The following is a 26,657-nucleotide window of genomic DNA, read 5'->3' as shown; positions in this document are numbered from 1 at the left end:
AACCTGAGTGAGCTTTATAGCTCTTCGAATTCCACCTGCAGTTTCGATACTGATTCCGAATCTGACACACAGCCCCGCCCCTCACACAAGACCCCCGCCTCCTCCCTCCGTCGCCCCGCCCCCTGTCCGAGCCCCGCCCCCCTCACCCGGAGCCCCGCCCCCCTCACCCGGAGCCCCGCCCCTTTTCTCGCGTCTTCGTCACGTGACGCGCGTTGCCGGCCGCCATCTCACAGGCTCGTTTGAGGCCTACAGTCGTGAGGCCTTTAATGCCCTTTCAGTTTTCGCTTTTAGATGTCCTTTATTTTATATACATACACGTATGTAGTATCGTCTAATAAGTTGTGTTTTCTGTATCGTTTCGCCGACGAAAGAGGATCAAAAGAAGGTTTATTTTCTTGCCCCGGAGCGGCTTGTGCCGGGTACGGCTGAGCCCTGTTTCCGTACACCACCACTTCGCGACAACTTACGATGCCATTTAGCATCGTTATTAAGCTTATTATTATTACTATAATTAATGCGTCATGCCCTTTTACAACGTGATATCTTCTTATTATTTGTTTTCTATCTACGCGGCTATATTGTTCATCATGAATACGTCGAATTTTTGTATCGCGTTCCTGTTCACGGAGATGCATTGCACTTTATTTAACCGAGCCGCTGATTCGGGACGCCCATTGCGTTTCGTTACCTTTACTTAACCAGCGTAACAGCACCGGGGTACTGTATCGTGCACTTGCATTTAACCACGACACCGTTGAGATTACTCTGACTTTGTGACAACGGCACAGGCCCAAACTGAATGAGGTCGTGAGTTAATCCGCCCCCCCCTCCCCTCACGTTTCGTCCCATGTTGTTGCAGACTTTCGCGGTTCGAATCGGACGGCCGCCCCTGACTATCGCTGCGGGCGTTTGAAGCGGAATGCTCTGAAAGCGTCCGCTGCACGGTGGACGTTAAAGCTTCCGCGACGTCTTTAGCAAGAGTGTGGGCCCACTGCCTGCGTAAGGTCAACATCTGTTCAAACCACCCCCCACTTCCTCCTCCACCCCCCCCCCCCCCAAATACAACACCCAAAACGTTGCTGTCCCTTGCCACTTTCATGAGTTCTCGCCAGGTTAAACGAAGTCAAAACAGGACCCTGCGGGGTGGGCTGGTAGGAATAATACTTAGTACCGGTACAGGGATATCGACCGGGTATAGAGGAGTTAAAGAAAAAATTACTGTATTCTAGTGTAACGTTAATTAAAAGTGTTTGTTTTGACAAGAAACGCTGTGAGATTTAAAGACTCGTCTTTCATTTCCAACACCACCCTCAACACCACCCCTCCCACCACCCCTCACCACCACCCCCCACCACCACCACCCCCCCACCACCCACCACCACCTTCTGCAGTAATGTAAATTTGAAGCGAAGTTTATTATTACACTTGTTAAGCCAGGAAAGCCCCTCTGAGTCAAAAGGTTTTTGTAGGGTCCTGCCAAGTGTTTGCAGTAGGGGGCGATGTTGCTACACCAAATCGGACGATACGAAGGGAGAGATTGAGGCCTAGTTCTAGGCTTTAGGCCTAGCTGTAGGCTTTAGGGCGCTGTGAGTTTTTTTATTTAATTTCAAAGTTTTAATTAAAAGCTTTCTCAGGGAATTATAAGGGAATGTTACACGTGTCATGCCAAGTGTTTGCAGTAGGGGGCGATGTTGCTACCAGGATAGCGTCACTGAGTCTAAAGGTTTTTGTAGGGTCATGCCAAGTGTTTGCAGTAGGGGGCGATGTTGATACACGGACGGACGGACGGACACATTAATCTATTGGTGGTCTGGTCCACTTCGTTCCTACCAGTATTAACTGTTTAGCATTATCGCGGCTCATTTAAGAGGTAGACTAAATCTTGACTTAAAATCCTTCGTAACTGCAGGAATTCATATTCTGTGGGTCTTTCGGTAAAGCCACGTAGATAGAAAAAAAATATCACGTTTCGATCGCAACGCAAGCAATCGTCATCATGATCGAAACGTGATATTTTAAAATTATTTTTTCTATCTACGTGGCTTTACCGAAAGACCCAAAGAATATGAATATGTCGACTAAATGTTTGACGTGCTCTATCCATCACCGCCAATTGCGATGCATTTCACTGTGACCCAAGTGACAACTGTTGAGGTGTAATGCATTTTACGACCCACCCTTTATTTGACCATGTGACGTTATATAATTTATATAATGCGGTATCATGTTCTGTAACACATATGCATCACCGGCCATTGACAATCGCTGTCCTGCATGTAACCAGGTGATAGCCGATGATTGAGTTTATTTGCTCCCCTCTTCATCATGGCGACATATCTGTCACTTCGCTCCGGAGGGGTTAATCGAGCAAACGAATTGCGATCGTAATCCCGGTGCACGTCGAGCGTTTTGAGTTGCACGGCTCAGAAAGCCACTGGAGCATTGCCCCTTGTAAATGTAGGTTGAAAACCCATTTCTTTTAACCAGTTTTTTACATATAATATTGTTAGTTCCTTCCCCCGCACCTTCGATTAGTACGGCTAGCCTACGTACGGTGCGGAAAAAAAGTTCACACGCGCACCCTGTGTCTGCGTGCAATGATGTTTACGCTTGCCAGTCGGGCGAGGAGGTGAACCCGGGGAAGGACGTGGCCCGGCTAGCGTCCACCACCATGCAGCGGTTGTACTCCCCCTTCGACGAGGATGACCTGCGGGCAAGCCGCAGCCGCAGCCGTAGCGGCTCGCGCAGCCGCGGCGGCCGTCGGCGTCGCGAACGCTCAAAGGACAGCGGTGCACGTGGCATCAACGGCGCCGTTGCTGTCGACGTGGCGAAGAGAAGCGTCTGGGTGCGGAACACCAGGGACGTTTCTCCCACGAGCTTGCGCAAGGCGTTCGACCGCTTCGGCAAGATTGAGTGTGAGTAGCGTAAACTAACTACAACGACTTTGAATTTTAGCAGGTAAAGGTCCACTGAGCTGTGTTAGCTCTTTTTACACGCTTTCATTGAACTCACTGTCTGTTGTTGTCGTTGTCATTGTATCCCCAAATCTTGTAACTCAATTTTAACCCACTTCCCAATGTGTCGACTGCAAACTTGGTATACTTATGTCATACTGATGACACTACTATATTCTATCATAAAAAAAGAAAATAATAGATATTTTTAAACATTCTTTTTGATATGTTATGTTTCGGCTTGGGTCTAATTGTCCACGGTCAACTGACATTGGCTGTAATTGGCCACGGTCCCTTATGTTATAGCAAGCTTCAGGGCTACTTCCTGGAGTCGTGGAGTTCTTCTATTACTAGTGCATTTCATAAAAGCGTGTTTTTAAAAAGTTTTTTAAATATTACTTCTTTCAGAAGTGCTCTGGCCACAAATGGATAGCTCAACAGAGTGGCTTATCGTGCGGAAAGTTATAGCAGCCAAATACTCTAAATGCATGTTTATAAATGTGGAGGGAAAAACCAGAGGATGTGCAGACTCCAAATATACAGCAGACATCAGGGTCGTGATCAAACCCACGACCTCCTGCATACCAGGTGAGTTAGTTAACGTCTCACCACCATGGCACCCTATATCTGACAGTGGTGGTCGTTGTTGTTGACAGGGCTGGAGGTCTTCAAGGATCGTTTATTAATTCAGTTCAAACGTACACGGGATGCGGACGCCGCTGTCAAGGCTGCAAACAAGCAAACAATTTGTGGGAGACATCTCGGTACGTGGACGCCCTCATTTTAAAACATTTTCACCTTCCCCCCCCCCCACCGCAATTTTATCCCGATGGTGCTTTTGACATCTCATCATGGGATAAACTGTCTTCGGGTCTCTTGCAAAGCAGTTCATGGAAGCAGATATCAGAGTTAGCCCTAATATCCCCTTTAAGTGACCTCCGGTTTAAACCGTAGAGAACAGCACATTGCCACATTCCGCATGAGAGCAATGTTCGTTGCATGATAGTCCAAGCGATGTTTTAATTTTAAGCGCTGAAATTTGGATAAATGAAGCGGAGGAACCACTCAATTGCTCCCTTACCACTCCCAATACAATTCAGAAACACAAATGTAATTTGCCAGCATGTGGAACTGTGTTTATGATTCGTATTTTTATCTTGTGTTTTGCAGATGTTATTTTTACATCAAGGAATGCTGTTGAGTACCAAACAAAGTAAGAGTTTGCAAACACAAGCGATGGGGCCTAGGATATGAACACTCACGATGATATCTTCGTAAATGCTTTGATTAGACTGTTTCATGATGTTTGTCTGCCTTCAGCCAGTTTATATTTTATTACATCTACAATTTTCTCCTTTGCCTAATCCAGTCACTTGTTTTCCAAAAATTGTATTCTTTGTATATTTCAAGTTACAAAGTGCGGTTCACCTTTTATTAGGATTATTGTTAGGTATACTCTTTGGTTCTTTCGGTAAAGTCACGTAGTGAGAAATAAAATAAAACAAAATTAAACATAAATAAAAAAAAAGAGAATGGATTCCTGCAGTCACGAAAGCTTCAAATCAAGGTTATTGTTACGATTAACTTTTTGGGTTTAATGGCACGTTTGATTGGTAATTTTCGTACAGTTTTGTTACCACTGGCCGATGAAAAGGGCGCTGCATAGCTCAATGGGCTTTATTCGGTGAGCAGACTTCTGACAGGCGTCTGACCTAATTTAAACATGGGTTTTTTTTCATAAATTTAGGCTAGATTTGTTACATTCAAAATATTTTGTGCATTTGAAACGAGTTGATGTAACCCAAGTCGCCCTTGAAAAATAGGCAATGTGGTTCCACGCGTCTCATTGGGTTTATTTTATCACGTGGGTTAAATAAAGGGTTACTGAATGACGATGTCTTTGGGCAGTGTATATTTTCAATAAATGATGTATTTCTCAGACCGTGAATGGGATCGTAGCGTTCGTCAGTCTGACTGTTGAAGACTGATTCGTTTTCTGTAGTGGCAACATAAATAAGCAAGGCGGTACACCTCCTTTCGCATATCTAGCCCTCGGCATGAGAAATTAAACGGTGTCTTTTCACATCACATCAACCACCCAGCCCTCTGGGAGTGTTTAATCATAGCAGCATTGGTACAACACAAGCAAACTCAGGACTAACCTCTATATTCAGTGTCATCAACAGTCAGGCTTGCTTGAACCGATGCTGGTGAACTGCAAGATGTTTGTGGGAAAAGACCCTTCATGTTAGAAAATAGATCCCTAGTTCGACATGAAACTATACAGAATAATCGTTCATGGTTTTTTTGTGGAGACCATAAGTAGTCAAATAGATAAGGTGACAATATGGCCCATTCACATATCTGTTCACGTTAAAATAAAAGTATTTGTTACACATCCTATCAGTCACATGCCGCCCCTCCTGAACCACTAACAGGGACCATGAATTCAAGCGGGAAGGTTTAAAATACTAGCCAAAGATGAAAGAAAAATATCACATGGTGCACAACACAATTAACACATAATTCTGGGATCTTGGGGTATGGGTGAGGTGAGCTGTGTAATAGACCTTGTGTATTAAGTGCACTGCAATACCCCGATGTGGTTTATACTTTAAATGCACTGGAATGTTATGATTCCAAAGAACACAGGATGAGATGTTACTATCCTTTGTGCAAGCACTTCCAAGAGTTCATGAACAGTGAGCCTGGTGAAATTTGGGGAGCGCATCGTCAGTAGTGACCCTTTGGTTCCTAGGGTGTTTCGGCCTTTCATACTATACACCCTCCCCAAAGGCGGCCAGCGACAGGGTGATCAATCCTACGCTTGCATCCCATTCCCAATTAGTCATAGGAGTTGCCTTGTTGTTGATAGCCAACATCCCATGGGACTATGCATGGCAGGGGCGTCCTCCTCCCTGAGTCAAGCATTGTTGACTGCATACCTCCTGGCCCTCTCACTTTGGGGCCCAGCTGGGGTCTTTCCTCTTCATCCAGAGCCACTGACTGCTGCCTTCTGCCGCCTCCGATACAGCTCTGATTGCCGAACGCTGGCTCTGGCCCTTAATTCCCAGGTCTCTAAGCAGTCTGGTTGTAGATGTTGCCACAAAACCTCTGCAGCCCACCTCCACTGGTCGGACTTCTGTGTTCCAGCCATGATGCCGTGCTTCGGCAGCTAGATCGGCATAGCGCAGATGTTTTCGCTCATAAGCCTCATCTACTGAGTCCTCCCAGGGTACTGTGAGCTCAATGATGAAGACCTTCTTGAGCGAACGGGACCAGAGCACCATGTCAGGTCTTAGGGTGGTGGTTGCGATCTCCGGAGGAAACACAAGTTGCTGGCCAATGTCAGCTAGCATTTTCCAGTCGCGGGCCAAGCGCAGCTGGTCTCGCTCTATTGGTGTAGAGCCGCTCTTCGGTGGTTTAGCCCCTTCGCGGACAAAGGTCGTCCGTAAGGGGTGTGATGCTGCTGGGGGTGGTAGGGAGTTGGTGGCAGCTCGCTTGTCCTCCAGGGCGGACGCAAGGTTTTTAAGGACTTGGTTGTGACGCCAAGTGTAGCGTCCTTGGGTGAGGCTTGTTTTACACCCTGTGAGAATGTGCCTGAGGTTGGCTGGCATGGAACAGAGGGCACAGTCCGGATCTTCACCATACCATTGGTGAAGATTAACTGGTGTTGGAAGGATGTCATATGTTGCTTTGATGGAAAAGTATGTAATGTAAAATGCAAGATAATTCATTGTGAAATATATAATGTATATTAAATGGAATATAATACATTGTGTAGTATATAATGTTTATTAAATGCAATCAAATACATTGTGTGTGTAGTATATAGTGTATATTAAATGCAATGGAATACACTGCAATATCTAATGTGTAGTAAAAATAATTCTAATAGAGGAAGGCAACGCAGTATCTTTCTGCAAATTCCCGCATGGGTTTCAGTCTGCTCGATACAAACGTGTACAATGGAACCCCCTCCATATCCCCCCCCCCCTTCGATTGTGATCTCTGCTCAGGAGTCAAGGCTCACGATGGGAAGAGAGAGAGCCTGGCCCCTCTGCTGGTGTAAAAATCCCAGAAACTTTGGAACTCAGACAACCAGACGCACAGCGCTCCATCAACCGAGGAAGCGGAGGAGGAGGAGGAGGGGATGATCGGCGCATAGATGTCAGGTACTTTGTTTTTCATCGTTCCTAAGCATGTGTACATAATGTATATTTAATGCAATAAAAAAATTGTGCGTATAGCATATAGTGTATATAAAGGCAATGGTATACGCTGTGCAATATCTAGTGTATAGTAAAAATAGTTCTAATAGAGGAAGGCAACACAATACAGTAAAACCTTGGATTGCGAGCATAATTCGTTCCAGAAACTTGTTTGTAATCCAAAACACTCATATCAGTTGTGATCACTTGACGCTCGGCAGACAAAGCGTATGCACGTACTACTCGTATTGCAAGACCTCGCTCGTTTATCAAATTAATATTTATTAAAAAAATTTGCTCGTCTTGCAAAACACTCACAGACCAAGTTACTCGCAATCCAAGGTTTTACTGTATCTTCTTTCTGCACATTCCAGCATGGGTTTCAGTCTGCTCGATACAAACATGTGTACAATAATGGAACCCCCTCCATACCCCCCCCCCCCCTTCGATTGTGATCTCTGCTCAGGAGTCAAGGCTCACGATGGGAAGGGAGAGAGCCTGGCCCCTCCGCTGGTGTCAAAATCCCAGAAACTTTGGAACTCAGACAACCAGACGCACAGCGCTCCATCAGCCGAGGAAGCGGAGGAGGAGGAGGGGATGATCGGCACATAGATGTCAGGTATATTGTTTATCATAGTTGCTAAGCACATGTAAAGCGGTCGGCAACAAACGGCACGATAAGCACATAGCACTATATCAATTCCAAATAGAATAGATATTTTTTTTTGTAGGCAGTATTGTGATCCACAATTGTTTTGGGATGCAAGCCATGTGATTTTCTGGCGAAACAATTCTATTGATAAATTGAATTATGTTTGGCTTTCGAGGGCGGTGGAGGGTCTTACAACACAGGTATAACCCAAATGTCAATTGTTAATTGTAATGTTGGCTGCGGGAAACCTGCTTTGCATTTAAAATATCAATCAATTCTGAATATAGGTGTGTAATGACTCGCCGGTCTTATAACAATGCATGTTATTTGGCGAAGAAGCGATGTTTATTTGGAATGTAAAGTCATTACTTGTTGATTAACATAACGTTTTACCAGTTTTGTTTGGACAATTTTCATCATTGTGCTTATGTTATAATTATTCTTATCTCGAGAAGTAATTTTCATAAATCTACAATTAATTATTCTAATCATGACTGACTGTTTAGCAAAATGGGTGATACTAATGGTTGGTAATGTGGGCATATTGGTAACACTCATGCTTTGTAGCAAAAAAAGCCTAGGTTTGAATCCAGACTCGGGGCTGGAGTTTGCACATTCTCTCCCCTGTTGTGCACGGGTTTCCTCTGGGTTCTCACATTTTCTCTCATCGGCGAAAGCGCAAACCATATGATATAACCGGTATTGACGAATTATCCAAACGCTGAACATTCTTTTCTGCACATTCCTCTCTTGAGATGACACCGAGCAATACATGCTCCAGTACCGCAACACCTTGCCAAGGGACCGTCCTGGGAAATAATTTTGAGACTCAACGAGGCTCTTTTATGGATGAGCAAGCGAGAATAATAACAAGTACAATCTGACGATATTTACAAAAGAAACGGACGATATTGACTCTGGAAGTTTACTTTTGTCCGATATATCTTCGAATCGCCAGACTGCGGCAACGTCTCCAGTGTTTGCACACAGTTTGGCGCACGGTGCGGTGAGCGTAAAGGATGGGTGTCGTATGCGAAGCCTTTATTAAGTTGTTAAACACGTCGCACACTGCGCTCGGAAAATTTTTGCGTGAAGCGCAGGTTATTAACATGCATTCTGTTGACTTGCGATTTCCGTTTATTAACAGCCATTACTCCACGAAGGGACCCCTTGGGAGCAGTAGAAATAATTGCTCGCTTGCACTTTACTCTTGGCTCATGCTGGTTTTCGTAGGTTTGTGCGTGTGTCATGTTCAAAGGTATTAAAAATATATTTTCGTTAACTTTACGAGCAATCGAAAGTGTGGCCCTTTGCTTAAGTTGCAGAACAACACGATCGTTTTGCATTTTATCCTGTTACTGTGGAATTCTGCCGAGTTAGGAAGAATTCAGTTACGCGGATGAACCTCTTGTTTTTAACCAAATCGCCGGCAGGTCGTGTGTGGTGGCGGTAATTCAGAATCTTTATTTAGACTGGAAGGAGGAATCCGATGTCTAGTAGGGGCACATGGTCAGCGAGTTACAACAGCAAACAATACAATCAACATATTCTTAGGTTTTTTTCGGTAAAGTCACGTAGGTAAAAAATTAAAATTAATTAAAGTAAAAAAAAAAGCTATCGTGCTGTGACTGTTCCACCTGAAGACGGAAGCTTGTGTTCCTTCCGAAACGTCGTAATTTTTATTTTATTTTACTTTTATTAATTTTAATTTTATACCTACGTGACTTTATCGAAAAAACCTAAGAATATGAATCCTTGCAGTCACGAAAGCTTCAAATCTAGAATTAATACAATCAACGATAGTGAAATGAGAGAGAAGGTAAGCAAGTCACTGAGAATGAATAAAAATAAGTAAAATATATAAGTACACATTGCACAAGTGCCTACAATCCTGCAGATTTTTCACCAAGGCCTTCTCGCCATCGTGAGTGTTTGGCTCTTAATTTTGTTTTGCGATTGCAGGAGAGCTGAGAGGAGCGAACTCCCTTCTTACGATGGCTACTTTAAGAGCCGTGGCGACCCTCTGTTCGAGCGATACGAAGACTCCCGAGAGCTGAGTAAGTGACCCTTCTGTGTCTGAAATCTGGCGTCCAACGATGACCACGCACGGGGCTTGATTTCTCGCTCGGTATTTTCCGGTAGCACGTGATTCGTAGCCACGCAGCCACAGTGGGAGGTACACTGGGTGTGGTGTGCCAAACCAGACAAAAGCCAGGCTGATGCATAGCCCTGACTATAAATACGAGGGATGTTGAGGACAATGTTGGAATACTTCTTGGGATCAATTTTCCATTTCAAAGCACTTGGTCCGATTAGCAATCGATGTCAATGTAATTGTTTGGCACGTTTTCAAGGCTTTGTACACGTGGCGATTTAATTTTGCTTGGCCGCGTCGGTTGGTCGAGGGTTTTAACAACACAACATTTCGGCCAAGTCGTGACGTGGCCTAATCCAAAAATCAGTTAACGAAAAAAAAGTTAGGAAAAATCACGCGTCTACATTTTTTGGTCCTCGGCCCTCAGATCTGGAACGCTTTTCCTGAAGAACTGCGGCCTGACCGCCGAGATTCTCCCATTTAGATATAAACCAAAACCTTACAGATTTTCTGCGTATGGTGCTCTGAAGTACTTTGTTAGGCCTGCTGCATCTTATAAAAAAACGTTAATAAATATGCACGGATTGTGCAATGTTTACTTATCAGTACGGAAACAGACTGGTGGTAGCTGTCTCGGCAGAATGTGTTTGTGTATATGCAAACATTTCTGTGTGCTTTGGTTTGTATCTCTTGCGTTTTGGGGTAACTAATTGTATTATTAGAAATGTTGCCAGTTTCCCAATACAGTAGGTTAATAGTTATAACATACCCACCTTTATACTGCAGATTGTTTGGTGATGCTACGTTGGCACTGTTGCACAATCACACGGCAATAACAACAAAAACTCAACTCGTTTCGTTGATTAAACTGTGGTGTTTAAAAGGAGCAAAAATATCACAGGGAACGTTTCAGGAAAGGACCCATCATAGCACGTTTATGTACTTGTACATTTATGTGCTATAATGAAGGCCTCTACTGGACATCAGATTCCTCCAGAATAAATACATATTTGGATTCTGAATGTGCTGACCTTTATATTGCCGTTTGATTGATATTGGATCATGCTGGATCATCAGTGCCTGCACCGCTATGGGCATACAGAGGAGCTCATACACAAACACTTTCAACTCTTTTTTCGAGAGAGCGATATAAATTGAAATGTACAGTGCGATACGAGATTTGGATTTTGTAATGCCACTTATTGTGACCGCATCTCAGTGCGTTGTACAAATATGGGGAACGTGTATCTAGATAATTTGAAGAAGTGTAAATCTTGGCTTAAAGCTTTCGTGACTGCAGGAATTCATATTCTTTGGGTGTGTTCGTGTTTTTTTTAGAGCAGAGAATGAGGTAGAATGTGAGAGATGTGCGAATGAAGACGTGTCGCAGAGAGAGAGAGATGGTTATGTAGTGGAACGTGGATTTACATAGCAATTAAATGTGACTGCATGTCAAGACGCCTTGCAGAAACCGTGGGCATCTTGGTTTTATAAAGAGGCAATCGGGTCATAGGTAGATGAGAGGAGGAAGATCTTGAGCCTGGACTTTAAATTCCACTTATGGAAGGCGGAATGTGTGCTTCCATAGATAATTCTGTTGCTGACAATCTACGTAATACCATCTGGATATATGTAAACATATACATATAGCACCCATTAGCGACCAGATGTAATGGGTACTATATGTATATGTGGTGAGATGATTACTCCCTCGCCTGGTATGCAAGGATTTCGTGGATTCGATCCTGACCCTGACGCCTGTATATTTGGAGTCTGCACGTTTTCCCCGCGGTCGCGTTGATTTTTCTCCGCGTCCTCCGGGTTTTCCCTCCACATTTAGAATCAACATGCGTTTAAAGTATTTGTCTGCTGTACATTTCCACGTAACGAGCCACTTTATTGAGCTATCATTTGAGGCCAGGTCGCTTCTGAAAAAACGAGCTATAATGTAGGTGGCCTTAACAGGTAAAATTAAATAAAATAGTTTAGTTTAAAATATAACAATTATAGTTATCATCATGTTGTCTTCATCATCGTTATCGTCTATTCATTCACGTACTTTTTACTGAAATCAACACTCATCATCATCACCAGCACCATCATTGCCATTATCAATACGTTAATCGTATCGTGAGTATCATCAACACCGTGCCCAACATCGTAACGAACCCGCACTGACCAGCGTGCTGAAGTCTGGTCAAACAACCGTCAATGCGTTGGAAGACCATCATCCAGCAGTGGATTGACAAAGGCGTGTTTTCCCCGTGCACTTCGAGTATTTGGCCGCTATAAATTTCCACATGGTAAGCCACTTCTTTGAAATATCATTTGTGGCCAGGTTGCTTCTGAAAAAGAGCTATATAACTCAAGTCCAGTGTGCTGATGCTTAGGCAGCGGTGCATGAGCAAAATTAACAACGAAAAACTCAACACATTAGTCAATAACACCATAACCTTAAAATAAAAATGTAATAGATGTTAGGGGCATTGGCCCTTTTTCATTATACTCAAATAGAGAGGCCAAAGAGGTGAGAGTTAATAATGGTTGGAGATTGCCCTCAACACCATGGGGCCTGACAAGAATTCATACTTACATAACGTGTTTTGATTATCAGTTTTTAAATCGGCATATGAACAGTTACTCGATAGTAGCTTTTGAGTAAGAGGCAAAGCCCCAAAAAGAACCAAGAGAGTATTCCTACGAAATGAACAGATTTAAATATAAAAACTATAACATATTTGAAATGTTGCTCTGTGCAATCTGTATGGTAAGTCCTCGCTTAACGCGCGGTGTTCACACGGCGGGTTTTTGCAGTAATGCAGTTACCTGAGCGGTCGACGAAGAACTACTTTCTCGAGCTCTCCGGCTGAGTGGTATGATGACACGGTATGCGGAATAATGCGCTAACGCGGAGTGTGGCGTACTCTCGATTATTCGTCCCGCCATCTTACTGCGCTGTGTGTGCGTAAACCGTATCTCGCCAAGCTTTACCGCCGCATTACAAACGGGGAATTATTTTTCCGCTCGATGCGTTTTTCACTTCCTTGACGCAGAAACCTGTTCAGGAACGTAATAGTCTCCTACTATTTTGACCGCGTTGAAAAGGGGGACCCGCTGCGCCTTTTGTTTTTGCCTGCGCCGTGCAGAGGACGCTCTGACGAAGGAGAAGCGGAGGAGGCAGGAGCTCTTCTCGTGCTTCTACGACGAGCTGCAGTTCAAGCTGGAGCGCGAGCGTCCCGTCGATTGCGTGGTCGTCGTCACCAACAAGATGCTCAAGTACGCCGCCGGTGTCTTGCCTCCTGACTCGAGGGGCTGGGGGGTCAGGGGTCGGTTCGAGTTCGGTTTCATTAGATGTCCTGTATGTATGTTGAACTTTATTCGCACTCTACCTAGTCAACTGTGCTAATTGGAGGTGCGGATCGGAGGTGTGAATACAAACCTGCATAACGCTGTCATCCTCACGAGGACTCATCAGTGCAGTGCAGTCGTCAATGATCGCTTGCTGCCACATCATGCCTCTGGGAGCTTTGGTTATGGAGAGGAGCCTCTTTTATACTGCAGGGGGTGTTGGCAGGGGGGGCCCATTAGCGTTTGCCTAGATTGTGGGCCCTGTCATGTGGAAGCTCAAGAGGAGACGCCTCGGGAGTCGAACCACTTGGGGAATGAGCTGATTACGCAAGGCGGCAGGGTGGTGCGTTTGTCACACCCATGTGTCTGATAATGATACACACGCACGCACACGCTCTCACAGGGCGTATGCAGAGAGTCTTGGCTGCCAAGTCCAGGGGCTGGGCCTCTCTGTTGACCTCATCTTCCTGAAGACGGAAAAGTCACTCGTGGAGGCCATGGAGGACGTTCGCAAGAGCGGCACGCCGTTCATCATCACCGTCTCCCAGCAGCACGAGCTCTACAAGTCATGCACCGTCATCATCCTGCACGGCCGCAAGCAAGGTGCGGGCGTGTTAGTGTCACCCTTTGCTCGCTCGGTTGTTGAGAGAAAAGGGAAGCTGTGGGGAGGAGGAGAAGTTTCAGTGGAAGAGGGGAAATGTAGGGCACCACGGTGGAGAGGTGTTAACTCCCTCGCCTGGTATACAGTAGGTCATGTGGGTTCGATCCTGACCCTGACGCCTGTTGTATGTTTGGAGTTTGCATGTCTCTCCCTGTGGTCGCGTTAATTTTTCTCCCAGTCCTCTGGTTTTTCCCTCCATTTAGAATGAACATCATGCGTTTAGAGTATTTGGCGGCTATAAATGTCCATATGATAAGCCACCTAATTGAGCTATTACTGAGCTACATATCTCAGTGGGCCTTACCTGATAAAATAAATAATAGGTTTAGTTTTTCCGCACTATTTGTTTGTTTTGAAATCCCCAACGTCGCAAAACCCACAGAGCACCGCAACATGAAGGAGTACGCTGCCATCGAACTCATCGGTGAGCGGTACGAGCAGTACGTGTTGGCCCGGCGCGAGTCGGAGCACGCGGAGGCCTCGAGGGGGGCGACTGAAGCGGCGGAGAAGTCTCTGGCGCGCGAGATGGCCCTCCGTCGCGCCTACGAGGACAGCCTGATCCCGCCGGCCTCCATCGCGGCCTTGCTCTACCTGCTGGTGGACAGCCGCCACTTGGCGGCCGAGGAGATCGACCAAGTGGTCCGCTATCTGCAACGGCGCAAGGAGGCCCTGATGAACCTCGATGGAGGTGGCGGCATTGGTAATGGCGAGCTTGCTGGTGGTAGCGCTGCTGGCGCCATTCTTCCTGCAGAAGGTAAGGTGGACATTGGCTTCTTGTCGAGGTGGGTGGGGTGGGTGGATGTGATGGGGATTGTGTGCACGACAATGATAATAACAACAATGAGAATTTTGGATTTGTTCCCCCCCTCTCCCACCCCCCTCCCTCATAAATTTACTGCTTTTGATTGTTACCCCTACCGCGGTCGGGCAGTGAGCTCAGACCGCACTGGTCCGCTCCCTCATTTTGAGGGTGAATCGCTCCAAGTTTGGTTCCACACTATTTGCTGTTCCCTCCCTCCCTCACTTCGGAATCTGGGTTCTTGAACGACAAAACAAAGAAATTAGAATTTGTAATGCGTAGCAGTCTTCGCTTGATCTCGAGAGAGAGGGAGAATGATTCAGAGGCGCGGTAAACCACAGTCGGGCAGGACGGCAGCCGGAACCGGCGTGCCAGTGACGACGGTTGGCGAGGCATGGGTCGCGATTGTAGCCACTGAACGAAAATCTGGTCGCAGGGCTCGGCCGCGATCGCGATGGTTAGCACACTGCAGGGTTCTTAGGTCTCCCATCCTGCCCGCTCGTTTGCGCTGGGCGGCGCGCGGTAGTTGAGACGTCGTGCAGCCACCTCCTTACGCTCGTGGGGGTGGTTTCTGTGTGAATTGAAGTCGCCCCCCACAGCAACCTTGCCTCTCTCCTTCACTTTTTCCGTTGCAAGGCACTGTTAACGATGAATGGGGTGAGTGATATTTATATTAAACGGATCGTGCCTACCATTAAAAGGGGACGCTATCTATGGAACCTTTTTTGCCTGGTGTCAAGATGACGAAGAGAGAAAAGATTTTACCCTTTCTGCCAGTAATACAGGAGGTGTTAAGATGTTCAAACACCAAATAGACACCTATTTCAATGCATCAGGTCTGCATTTAACCACATGCTTGTTGTAAAACATGCAAACAAATGTTCCTCGATAATAATGCACGTCTTGTCTTTGAAACTGCCGCGGTGTAACGGTTAGCACCACTGCGCTTGCATTGCAGAGGTGGCGGCCTTTCAATCTCCCGGCGTGGCACTTAAGACGATGCACAGAATCCTGACATACATTGAGATTCCTACTTGAATCCAAGCGTGACTTCTCATTGTCCAGTTTGATAGCCACACAGGGTGACCTTGTCAGGGAAGGGTAGTGCATCCACTGATATGCTTCAACGTCTGTGCTGTCCGCCCTCGTTACAAGGCTAAATATAATAGTTACACATTTGTCTATAAAGGAAAACCATATGGGTTTGGTTCAATGCGTTAAAATGTATCTAAAATGTAACCTCTCAATTTCTCTCAAACAATGCAATGTTTGGTGTTAAATATTTTTAGTTTTATTGTGCTAGTTTGGCACTGTATACTATGATGATGCTCATTGTGATGAAATGTAACAGATGTAGATGATGATAATTTTCAGGATAACGGTCTGTTTACACTATGTAAAAAAAGGCTTTTAAATAATTTAACATTTGTGCCAAAAAATAACTGCGTATAAAATCATGTCAAGTGTAATTATTTTTCAAGTGCGCTATATAAATAATCTTGGGCCCACGTTCGCTCATTGTCAGTGGACGTGAGACGTTGGAATGGGTGCATATGTCACCATAACCGATGTCACATTCTTCGTTCAATTTAAAACCCTTTCAAGAAAATAATGTGCAACTTTTTAGTTTGATTTTTCTTTTAGCTTTTAACAACGGACAAAGCGTCTCGGTTTTATTTCAAATTGAACGTGCGCGCTCACTTTGAAATCGTTCCATATTTGAATAAAGTTTTCAAGAGATAAAAAACAACAGCCGTTTCACGTTCGGTCGCGTGAACATGACTGCTGCTTGCTTCGTGGGCGAGTTTCTCATTTTCGCCTATGCCCTTTGCATACCTTCGATCATTAAAACCACATGCCAAGAGGCCTTGATGGCTCGAGAAGTTGGAGTGTTTTTAAGTCGGCACCGCTGAAATCCTGGGTTTTCGAATCCAGGATTCAACCAACCGCCCGCATTTAAAACCAGTTTCTCAGGACTTGGGCCTCAGTTGAAGGTCTCGGCCGTGTCGCTTGCTGATAATGGCTGTTGTGAAAACCCATCGTGTTAAATACGGCCTGACAAAGTGATCTATCCCATGCTGCGTCTCCAACACAAGGTGGTGCACTGATAGCCAGGTGAAAGCTCTCCTTCGTCTCGTTTGTCGTGCGCATTGGAATAAAATTGGGGGGATTTTTATTATTATAAAAAAATATATATATTAAAATACGACCAAAATAAATCCTGCCCCACTGTCCGTTTGACTCGGTGCCAAGTTCTCATCCCAGACGTGACGTTGAGAAAAGCGGGGAGCCGGGTGTCAAGTGGCCATCTGGCCATTTGTTTTCCTAAGCGCAGTGCCTTTTTGTTGTTGGAATTCAGCTTCCAAACCCTACTCATTCTCTCTCCCTGTTCGCTTTCCCTCCCTCCGTCCCTTCAAAGTAAGATTGATGGATTCCTCAGCACCGCGCTTGTTTTAGGACGTGTTCCTATGCCGCGTATCCGGTGGCATTTAAAGCCCGCCCGGCGGATTCCTTCCCGTGGGCGAATTTGCGAAGGCAAACCCCCCAGCGATCCATCCGCCCCGTCAATTCGCACAAATCGCTGTCAAACACTTCGCCGGTCCCAACGTATTTAAAGGGTGCCTGCGGGAACCCTCTGTGGACTGCGGCGAGCGCCGCTTCTATGATTGATATTCGGGTCTCAGAAGGTCATTGGCCAAATGTTCGCAGAACCCGAGTTTCCCCGCCCCGCAACACTTAAAGCGCTTAAGCGATCCGTGCGGCATCTTGAAGGATTGTCTGCCACTCTGATATATTGTCGCGGGGTGGCTTAAAGGATGAAGAGGTCAAAACTCATTGTCGTTTCTACAACTATAAGTCTAAAAATGTTTCTGGAGGCTTATCGCTGTTTGGTAACTCGTGCTGTCATATGTGCTTTATGTGTCTGTGTGTGTCGTATGAGGGGAGTGGTAGTGTAACGATAAGCGCCTTGTGCTACGATCCAGGCGACCCGAGTTCGATTCCCATCCACGGCCAACACTAGTGACGATTATCTGAACTGGCCTTCGGCCTTCCCTAGGTCGACTCGGCCTCAAATTAATACGTGGTGCAGTGTGACAAAGGTGGTCAGGCGTGATGCTGGCCACCCACCACCTCGTGTGCAATGCCGGCCTTCATAGGTACTCGCTAACAGCACTTGCCCCAATAGTCTGTGAAGGCTATATGGGGATCTCTGCATGGATGAGATGAGGTCATGTGATCAGAGACTGCCTTCATTTGCGGTTGTCCGTTCCTTTGTCCACTCGCTCAACCGTTCATTTTGACAAACCCAACCACATCATCATCATGATCACCCGCTGTGGTATATCCACTGCTGGATGAATAAAAGCCTACCCGTGACATGCCAGCATGTACGGTCCTGCACACGAGCTGATTGCATTATTTTTCCAATTCTCGCAGTGGATGTTCCCTCTGGTGTGTGCCATCCTTCGGCTGCCACTCAGACCACAACACCCCACTTGCTCACAGTCCAATCCTAAATCAATTTCAAGATCACATTCACTGTCTTCGAGATGCTCCATAGACCCACACTGCCAACCCTTCCCCTCTCAAATCAGCCTACTCCACTCCCTCTCATACTTCTCCCTCTCATCTCACTCTACTCCCCCTACACACACTCTCCTGCCTCTCCCCTCTCATTTCACTCCCCTCTCCACCATGCCCTCTCTTACTTCACCCTCTCATCTCACTCTACTCCCCAGATGCACTCTCCTACCTTTCCCCTCTCATCTCACTCTACTACTCTCCGTGCACTATTATATTTCTCCCTCTCATCTCACTCTGCTCTGTTTCATATGCTATCTGCTCCAGTAACCAAGACTTTCTGTCCAGGCCCCCGGTCAGCTTTTGCTCTATGATTCGTCACTCATTTTCTTTAACTTCCCCCACAATCCGAAACTTTCTTCCCACAGCCGTCCATGTTGTCGACTCCTTTTTACAAGTCCAGGCTCGAGAGCTTAATTCGTTCCCTCCGCCTATGACCATCTTCCTCTCTCATCTAAATATATCTACAACGTCTGTATAAATCCACATTGCGTTATGCTGTTGAAGCAAATGAACACGCTGGGAAACCCGTCTGTTTAAGGAGAAGTTGAGTTCAAACACGTATAGATAGGTATTTTATTTGTTTTTGTGTAAATGGCCCAAAGAGATGCTATTTCATGGGTGTCCTGCAACGGTGCAGGTGTTATACAAAACAGATTGTGATGTTCGTAGATCTGACAACCTTTGGATGTAAGTATCCTTTGTATATAATGACAATGTGAGATATGCCCAAGAATATCCTTACGAAGAAATGTGTGCACACACACACGTATACACACATCAATGAATGTATACTGATATGTAAGAAAGACAAAGATCCCCCACATAACATTAACATGCTGATGGGACAATTGTTGTTCGCGTGTGTTCTGCCATATTGATGCATGCTACAACTGTTCTGATTGTACACAGTGTATGCCATGTACATTGAATTGAGCATTTGTACATAGGCAAGATTTCACCTTTGTCTGTTTTTGCACTCACATGCTTACACCCACACATGCATATTAACTCACACATGCTAACATCACCTGGTATGTAGCTTAATGTATAAAATAATTTTTTTCTTAAATAAAGAAAGTTCATGACATTTTGCCCAACATGACTAAACTGTGGTCCATTCCAAGATATCGGTTGAAGGGGTCTTGTAGTTTACGTAAGGTGATATCTTTAGATGGATATAAAAAATATACTTTCCAAACATAACAATAATTAGCCTATCGGCTATCGAATAAACTAAAAGAAAATGTGGCTGGTTGGTTGAAATGTCGGAGATGCTGAACCAGTAGCGCGCAGGCACTGGGTTTAAATCCAGGTATCGGCTGCCCAGGGTTAAACTGGATTCTCAAGTGAGTGTTCATGGTTTCGGCCCTGCTCAGCAAAGACTCAAAAAGAGCCCCATCGACTTTAATAGCAGATCCATAGACCCGCATAGGCACCCAATCAACTCCCAGACCCACAGACTTGTTTAGAGACCCACAGACTCGCACAGATTAAGGCGGGTTCTCAAATTTCAGCGAGTTAAAAGGTCTCAGGCCAGCCACTGCTGACTGCACTAAAAAAAAATCCCTCGATGTAAAATGTTGCTGTTTGTCATAACTGGGTGAATTCTAGCGCTGCCATAATCCATCTCACTCCTGCACCTGAGCTGGCCTCATCTCTCCATCCCTTCCTCTTGGGCACGATCGCTCATTTGACTGCCCTTCTGTCACCAGTCTCATCCATCAGCCTTTTATCCTCGCCCGGCACGATGTGTCCTTGCTCAAACTCACTCGGTATTCCCTAACGTTGAATACGATGTCTGCGATTTGCACTCGTTACCTGATCCACGCGTTCTCTCCTCCTGTGTCTCAGTGGGATTCCAAGTGGTATGCGTCTCATCATGCTTCTCTGTGGACTTTTCAGCTTTTGCTTCTCGTTGTCTGTTATCAAATCAAAATGAAAATCGTCACGTACCGGTGCCACGTGCCCATCGAGGGGAAGTTTTCAATCTGTGCACATTAGGTGCTGTGACGTGCGGATCCGAATCGCAGACACTTGATTAATATATTTAAAAACAGGCTTCCGAAATCACCATTGTGTAACTTTATAATGCCTGATTAAATTTGCAAGATTGGTAACTTACGCGCAGCGTACAATATAAAAAGAAAGAACACATTCGTAAAAAAATATATTTAAAACAAAAATAGTTGACCTTGTTAGGGAACTCTGCCAATATATCTGCTGTACGTTGGATATTATTGGAAAGGTGAAGTTGAGGCCGTTACTGTTGCACTGTAGGGCTACCATGACACACACGTGTGGCTCTTGTTTAATGATCTCGTGGTGCGTGCCGTGTGAAATATCGTTCACGCCGAAATTCGATTTCGTTCATTGAAAAGTGTGCATAATTTGTAAATTTGCGTCAACGCAAAATTACGTCAACCGAACGTACGTAAATCGAGGGGTAACCCTGTACCTAATATCTAAATCATTCCCTTATGACTGCCGGTCTCCCTCGGCAATCTGCATTATATTAAACGTTTCATTTATACCATCCGTCTGCGAGTCGGTCACAGTGTTCGCCTCGAGTGGCAAGCTTTAGAGAGAACCCCCCCCCCCCTCCTTAAGAGGGTTTCTAGCCTACTCCGCTCTAAAGAAAATCGATACAACGACACGTACAATTATCACCATTGTCGATATTAAAGCTCTGGAATGCCCGTAATTGTTATTGACTGTTTTGTTTTCTCCAAACCAGGCGTTGTGCTGTCTCCCCAAATTCCTGTGGCTCTTCGACCCACGTCAGTGGCGGCGGTAGCCACGGCTAGCCCCTCCTCTTTGCCTTCAGCGACGAGCCAGCCTGAATTTCAACAGCGCATAGACCACCAGCAGCAACAGCAGCAACAGCAGCAACAGCAGCAACAGCAGCAGCAACAGCAGCAACAGCAGCAGCAACAGCAGCAACAGCAGCAACAGCAGCAGCAGTCGGACCTGTCGGAGCTTCAGAAGCTGCAACTGCTGTCTCAACAGCTGTTACTCGTGAAGCAGCAACAGGAGCAACCGATGCAGCCGAGCCAGCCGTCCCTGCAACAACAGCAGCAACAAGAGCAACAACTACAGCAGCAGCAGCAACAAGAGCAACAGCAGCAGCAGCAACAGAAGCTACAGCAGCAGCTACAGCAGCAACAGCAGCAGCAACAGCAGCAGCAACAAGAGCAGCAACAAGAGCAGCAGCAAAAGCAGCAGAACATTTCATTGATACGGCTTCTGAAGCAATGTCAGCAGCAACAGCAAGAGGAACGAGATAAAAAGCTTCTAGCTCAACAACAGCAGCAGCAGGAGCTGCAGGCTAAAATCCATAAGCTCTTTAACATCGGAGGTGCCAAGGTGGTCGTCCCTTCTACTTTAGAATGGCAAGTGACCCCAGCAGTTTCTCCAATGAATTTGACTCAAGTCCCGTTGACCTCGGCTCCAAAACAAACGGTGACTCCGGCTCCGACCCCGACTCCGGCAACGACCCCAGCAACGACCTCTGCAACGACCCAACCTTACAACCGAGTTTCAGTAATGTCCCTGAAGCAGCAGGGCAAACCCGAAGTTCCAGCCAAACCGCCCGTGAGGATCATACCACTGATGCCGGTTGGGCAGCCGGTGATGAGGCCGTCCCTGGGACCATACTCGCGAATACAGAACCCTCCAGGCGGTTCTGGGGACAACCAGAGCGTCGCCGACGGCAATTGGCGTGGGCCAGAGGTGCCGTGGAAGGGAGAAGCCAAGTCGTCGTTTGCGGGAAACGGTGGGCGCTGAGAGGAGGGAGGAGACTTCCTGGGCCACTGCATTTTACCGGGACATCGCCCTGGAGTGGCAGTGCGTGCGCGGTTACCAGCGATGCTGACCCGTGGTTTGGCCGTTGGTGTCGTGAGAAGAAAGATGCTTTGGACGTCTAGGTGCTGGCGTCGGGCAGGGAGAAGGACACATCGACACAATCTTGTTGCTCTGGATTTTTGTTTTCACCCCCTGCACAGGCCCCGGTGTAAAGTAAACATCCTTCACGAAAGAGGAAACCCAAACGAGGAAGACACTTTGACGAGTAGCCGTGGGATTCTGTGATGCTCCTCAATGAACGTTTGTCGGGGGAAGTTTTTGATTGGTGAAAATTGAAGTCACCCTCTGAGCCGCGAAGCAAAACGCCACGTAGCGTCTAACTTAACTCGCAGGTTTTCACAGAAAATACGATTTTTAATGGAATTAATTGGTTAGGCCCACGTAATGATCTGCCCAAATTTGTGTCATTAATACCCTCCTCCACCTAACCGACACTGAATTAGATTTATTTGAGCCTACCATTCTCACAAGCAAATATGTCTCCATGAAAGTTTCGGCTTGAAACTACATCAAGCAACTTTGGGGAAAAAATCTAGGAAACCAGGATTAATTCCAGGAGGCCAGAATGACTGTGATGAAACGAGACGGCGACATCTGCACGGTGTGAATCCTTGAAACGGTTCTGTGTTGTATCGCCAAATTTTGGGTAATCCTCCGATCAATCTGCTGGACATCTATGAAAAAGAGCCTAAATTAAAGGTTCTGATTATTAATTTGGCCAATTTTCCCAATAGGAACACAACATGATATAAAAAATAATGAATAGTTGATCATCTGTGCAAGTTTTATCATACCCTCCCACCCACCCACTCGAGTTACGGACAAACAGAGCTGACACTTTCACGCACTCAACCTAAGTTGTAAAGCGGTGAGAACCATTCGGCTCTTATTCGTGTGGCTCATTGCGAGGCATGGTTACGCCTCGATGATTGAGTGACGAGAAATTGTTCCAAGTCCTTGTTCTGAGTGCAGCAGCGGAGCATGCTGCACCATCACGGAAGTAGAGCGAGAATGAACCTGCTCTGGTTTTGAACTGTCAGGCCTTCCGTCCACTGGTTGACATTTATTCGTTTGAGGGGCTCGGAAAACGTTTTTGTAAATATTGTATATACCCAAGCTGAAAAGAGCCACTGATATAAATATGATCAGGCGCAACGCCAGGATATATGCCGAGATGGCAGGAAGAGTAAAACTTGTGGGATTTGAGAATACACGCAAGTTAGAGAGACAACCATTGACTGTCAAGATGAGTTAAAGTGAGCGTGGGTGGGATACATAGCTCGAAGGGGGGATGGTGATGATGCTGACAGTGGTGGCGGCCAATAGTCGAGACGTAGGATGGTTTGGCAGGCGGAGGAAGGAGGAATGCCCGACTGAGCCGAGAAGATGGAGTGATGAAATCTGCTCTCGTGACGGAGCCAGATGCATCGATGCATTTTGATATAATAGGACACGGTGACTGTTTTGGAGGGAGTCATCGAGCAGTGAACAGATCGTGGCTGATGATCATTTAAACGACCATGAGCTGCGTATCTGGCTGTCCGCTGTCACGTTTTGAGCTTGGTGGCTTTCACGAGTTTGAGACGGTGGGGGGGGTTAGGCTATGTTTAAAATGCTGCACGTGCGGCGAAACATTAGACATCCTGCCGAGGTACACGCGGTGAAAAAACCTTCGCAGTCATAAATGATTAACGTTTTTTGCTATCGGGATATTGACGCTTCGTGTTGCAGTTTGGCGAAGAGACGCAGCTGTCGGCGGCCCACACCAGATTGTAGTGTTTTATTACCACAGGAAATAGGCAAAGTTATTTCTGAGACTGGTGATTTTGGCACCTTGTCACGTCGCGGCGAAAGAGACCCATCCCTTCTCCCCCCCTTCCACCACATGGGTGTGCGCTTGCGATGTTTGTGATCGTTTCATCGAATTGTTTGTTAATATTAATTCTTGTGAATCGCCACGGTGCATGCATCGAACCGTACGTGTGGGAGGAATCGATCATTTTCCATTTTTTACGCGTCCCACGCCGCTTTGCTGTAGCTCTTGCTGAAGTTCGTGTGAAATGGCGGTTTTGTGTTTTCATGCTCCTCCGTCGTGACCCTTCTCCCCCGTAAAGTCTGGCACCCCCAGCAGTAGGTCGTCAAGCAGGGCCTGACCTGCTGATGAGACCGGAAAAGTCAAAACCGATTCCTGATTCGCTTGCATAAACACAAACTTGACATTGGTCAATCCGGAAGGCCCGTCCGTGTAGGTTGTGGATTGCCAAAAGAGGCATCTGCATTCAGTTACACGCTTATCAGTTATTTTTTATGTTTTACAGATTATTACGACTACATAGATTCTAAATCCTTCGCGTTGGCAAAACAAAATTGGTTTGTCAACAAATTCTTTATGCTGGGTTGTGATGGTTTTGGTGAGCGGTGAGAGTGGCGAATCTCTCACACATGGACCTCTGGGCATCCGCAGCCTTGAGGTAGCTTAGTGGAGTCGATTTACTGAAAACCAGCGAAGGATGTAGATTGTCATTGCCGTTGGGTTATGAAACAACTTCGGAAGAATTTATAATTATGAAAAAAATTGTCGCGAATCTTTCGAAATAAAAATCTTGTGTATTATGTGCCGTGTTGTTGTTTTCTGTGTTTCATTTTATCGCCAATGGTGTTTGAGGTGCTAAATTGTTCGTGCTCCGTGTGTATATGTGCATGCGTATGGGGACAGGTGTTGCAGTGGTAAGCGCACTCCGCTACGAACCCGCGGCCCACGTTAGATTTTCGCTCACGCTTGATAACAGTGGTTAATATCTGAACCAGTCGTGGGTTCTTCCCTACGTTGACTCAGTTTAAAATGCGTTACCCGGTGCCATGCTTGTAAACAGCACTAGGGAGACAGGTGGCTGAGCATGTTACTGGCCACCCACCCGCTCGCCCTGCCGTGCTTGCCTCAATAGCTGCTCGCTAACAGCAATTTCCCCCCCAACAGTCTGTTAAAAGGCTACTTCGGGGTGTCTACATGAATGTATGTATGTTGACTTTTCACACCATATGTAGCCAAGCGTGTACAGCGGAGGTGCGAGAGGACAACAAACTATATGTAAGCATGCACATGCGCATACTACATAAATGAGCACACGGAAACATACATCAACATGTATGCACACAACCTCAACATTTCCTGCATAGTTCACGTCACAAGCATTCTGCCACACTCGCATGGACATTTTTGGGAGGGGGGGGGTGACTCAATGGATCGCGCACTGCACTATAAACCCGACCACTCGAGTTCGACTCCTTTCCCACGTCTTTCGAGTGAACTCAGAACCATTCCTGTACCATCATCCTCTCCACCAATCCCCCGTTGACCAGCGTGGTGAAGCATGGTCAAACAAACTCAACGCGTAGCTGCTAATCTCAGGTCTCAACCTCTGCGCCGATATTCAATGTCTCATAAAAAAAATGCATGTCGCTGATAAGCTTCTTCGGGAATAATTCACCTGCTGAAGAAGCGCCCAGCACGTGGAACGAAACGTCGCTCGTCGGTTCCCCCCCCCCACCACCACGTTTTGGGAGCTTGAAATGAAGTACGTTAATGATGTCCGGCGTTTCACCCCACGTGACTTGCAGAAGAAGTTCCCCCCGGCATGTGTTTTGTCACGTGGGTTCACCCCAAACTCCCGCTTCAAGAGAGCCAGGGTGTAACGCCTCGCTGACGTGGCCTCCGCTCGTGGCCGTGGATGTTTTGCATCCTGTAGCCTCGGCGACGCTGCCTTGTTTCCCACGGATTACATTGCCCGCGACTGCCGTTTAATCCGAGTCGGCGTTGAATCCCTGAATCCCCGTCTCGCGATAACTTGTCAAGCCACGAGCCAGGCTCCCCTTCGGGTAAGGGCTACGACTGAGTCTCCTTGCGTTTTCGTTGGTGGCGCGTGCGGCTTCGGTGGACACCAACTCGTTACGGAATGCGCAATCGCGCTCAAAGCGGCAAAGTGTTGGGACGAGTATCGTGTGTTCTTCTTGAATCGAATTTGTCCGCCAAACGTGACGAAGCCCATTTAACTTTGCGGCGTTATACTGTCCGTCGAAAGGGTGGATGGATTCAACAAGTGTTCGTTTAAGAACGGCTTTCAAAGTAGTTTGGGATTTTATTAATTGACGTCAACTCGTTGAGAATGACTAATCTTGTCTCCGTAAATATTTTTGTTTCAGGAAGTGTTGTTACAGTCACAAAACACTTGCAGATCGTGATTGTCGCTCGATTAATTCGGTTATTGACTATCAATTATTCTTATTGATTATCAGTCATCGCCACTGATGTGACAGCGCTTGCTGTGAGTGTTGTTCATATCTTCACAACACCTTTCACACCCTGAGTTTTCAAGTTTTCTTTTTGTTTCGCCAAGTTGAGGGCTCGAGGGACCAGGGTAGTCTCATTCTTAGCTGTGACCTGGCTCGCACAAAGACAGAAGCAAGAGTCCAAAAAACGGAACAACGCTGCGG

General features: G+C 46.3%; 1 protein-coding gene across 2 annotated transcripts; it reads left to right on the top strand.

The window, feature by feature from the left end:
• The first annotated feature begins 207 nt into the window (after window positions 1-207).
• On the top strand, window positions 208-24,781 carry LOC133350940 (uncharacterized). Of its 2 annotated transcripts, none has more exons than XM_061565785.1 (12): window positions 208-419; window positions 860-999; window positions 2,618-2,915; window positions 3,611-3,718; window positions 4,125-4,167; window positions 6,974-7,077; window positions 7,745-7,784; window positions 9,780-9,874; window positions 13,059-13,188; window positions 13,664-13,863; window positions 14,304-14,675; window positions 21,040-24,781. In XM_061565785.1, the coding sequence occupies exons 3-12, from the start codon at window positions 2,672-2,674 to the stop codon at window positions 22,086-22,088; spliced, it is 2,385 nt and encodes a 794-aa protein (XP_061421769.1). In that variant the 5' UTR covers window positions 208-419; window positions 860-999; window positions 2,618-2,671; the 3' UTR covers window positions 22,089-24,781. The 2 variants fall into 2 exon arrangements, with proteins under 2 accessions (XP_061421769.1, XP_061421768.1); XM_061565784.1 differs by having other exon boundaries at window positions 6,974-7,129; window positions 7,632-7,784.
• Window positions 24,782-26,657: the final 1,876 nt, after the last annotated feature.

Source organism: Lethenteron reissneri, chromosome 35, assembly GCF_015708825.2.
Source record: "Lethenteron reissneri isolate LAM-NWPU_2019-01 chromosome 35, ASM1570882v1, whole genome shotgun sequence".
In the NCBI taxonomy this organism is placed as follows: domain Eukaryota; kingdom Metazoa; phylum Chordata; class Hyperoartia; order Petromyzontiformes; family Petromyzontidae; genus Lethenteron; species Lethenteron reissneri.
Note: the sequence above shows the minus strand (reverse complement) of the source record. Positions and strands in the feature narration are given on the sequence as shown.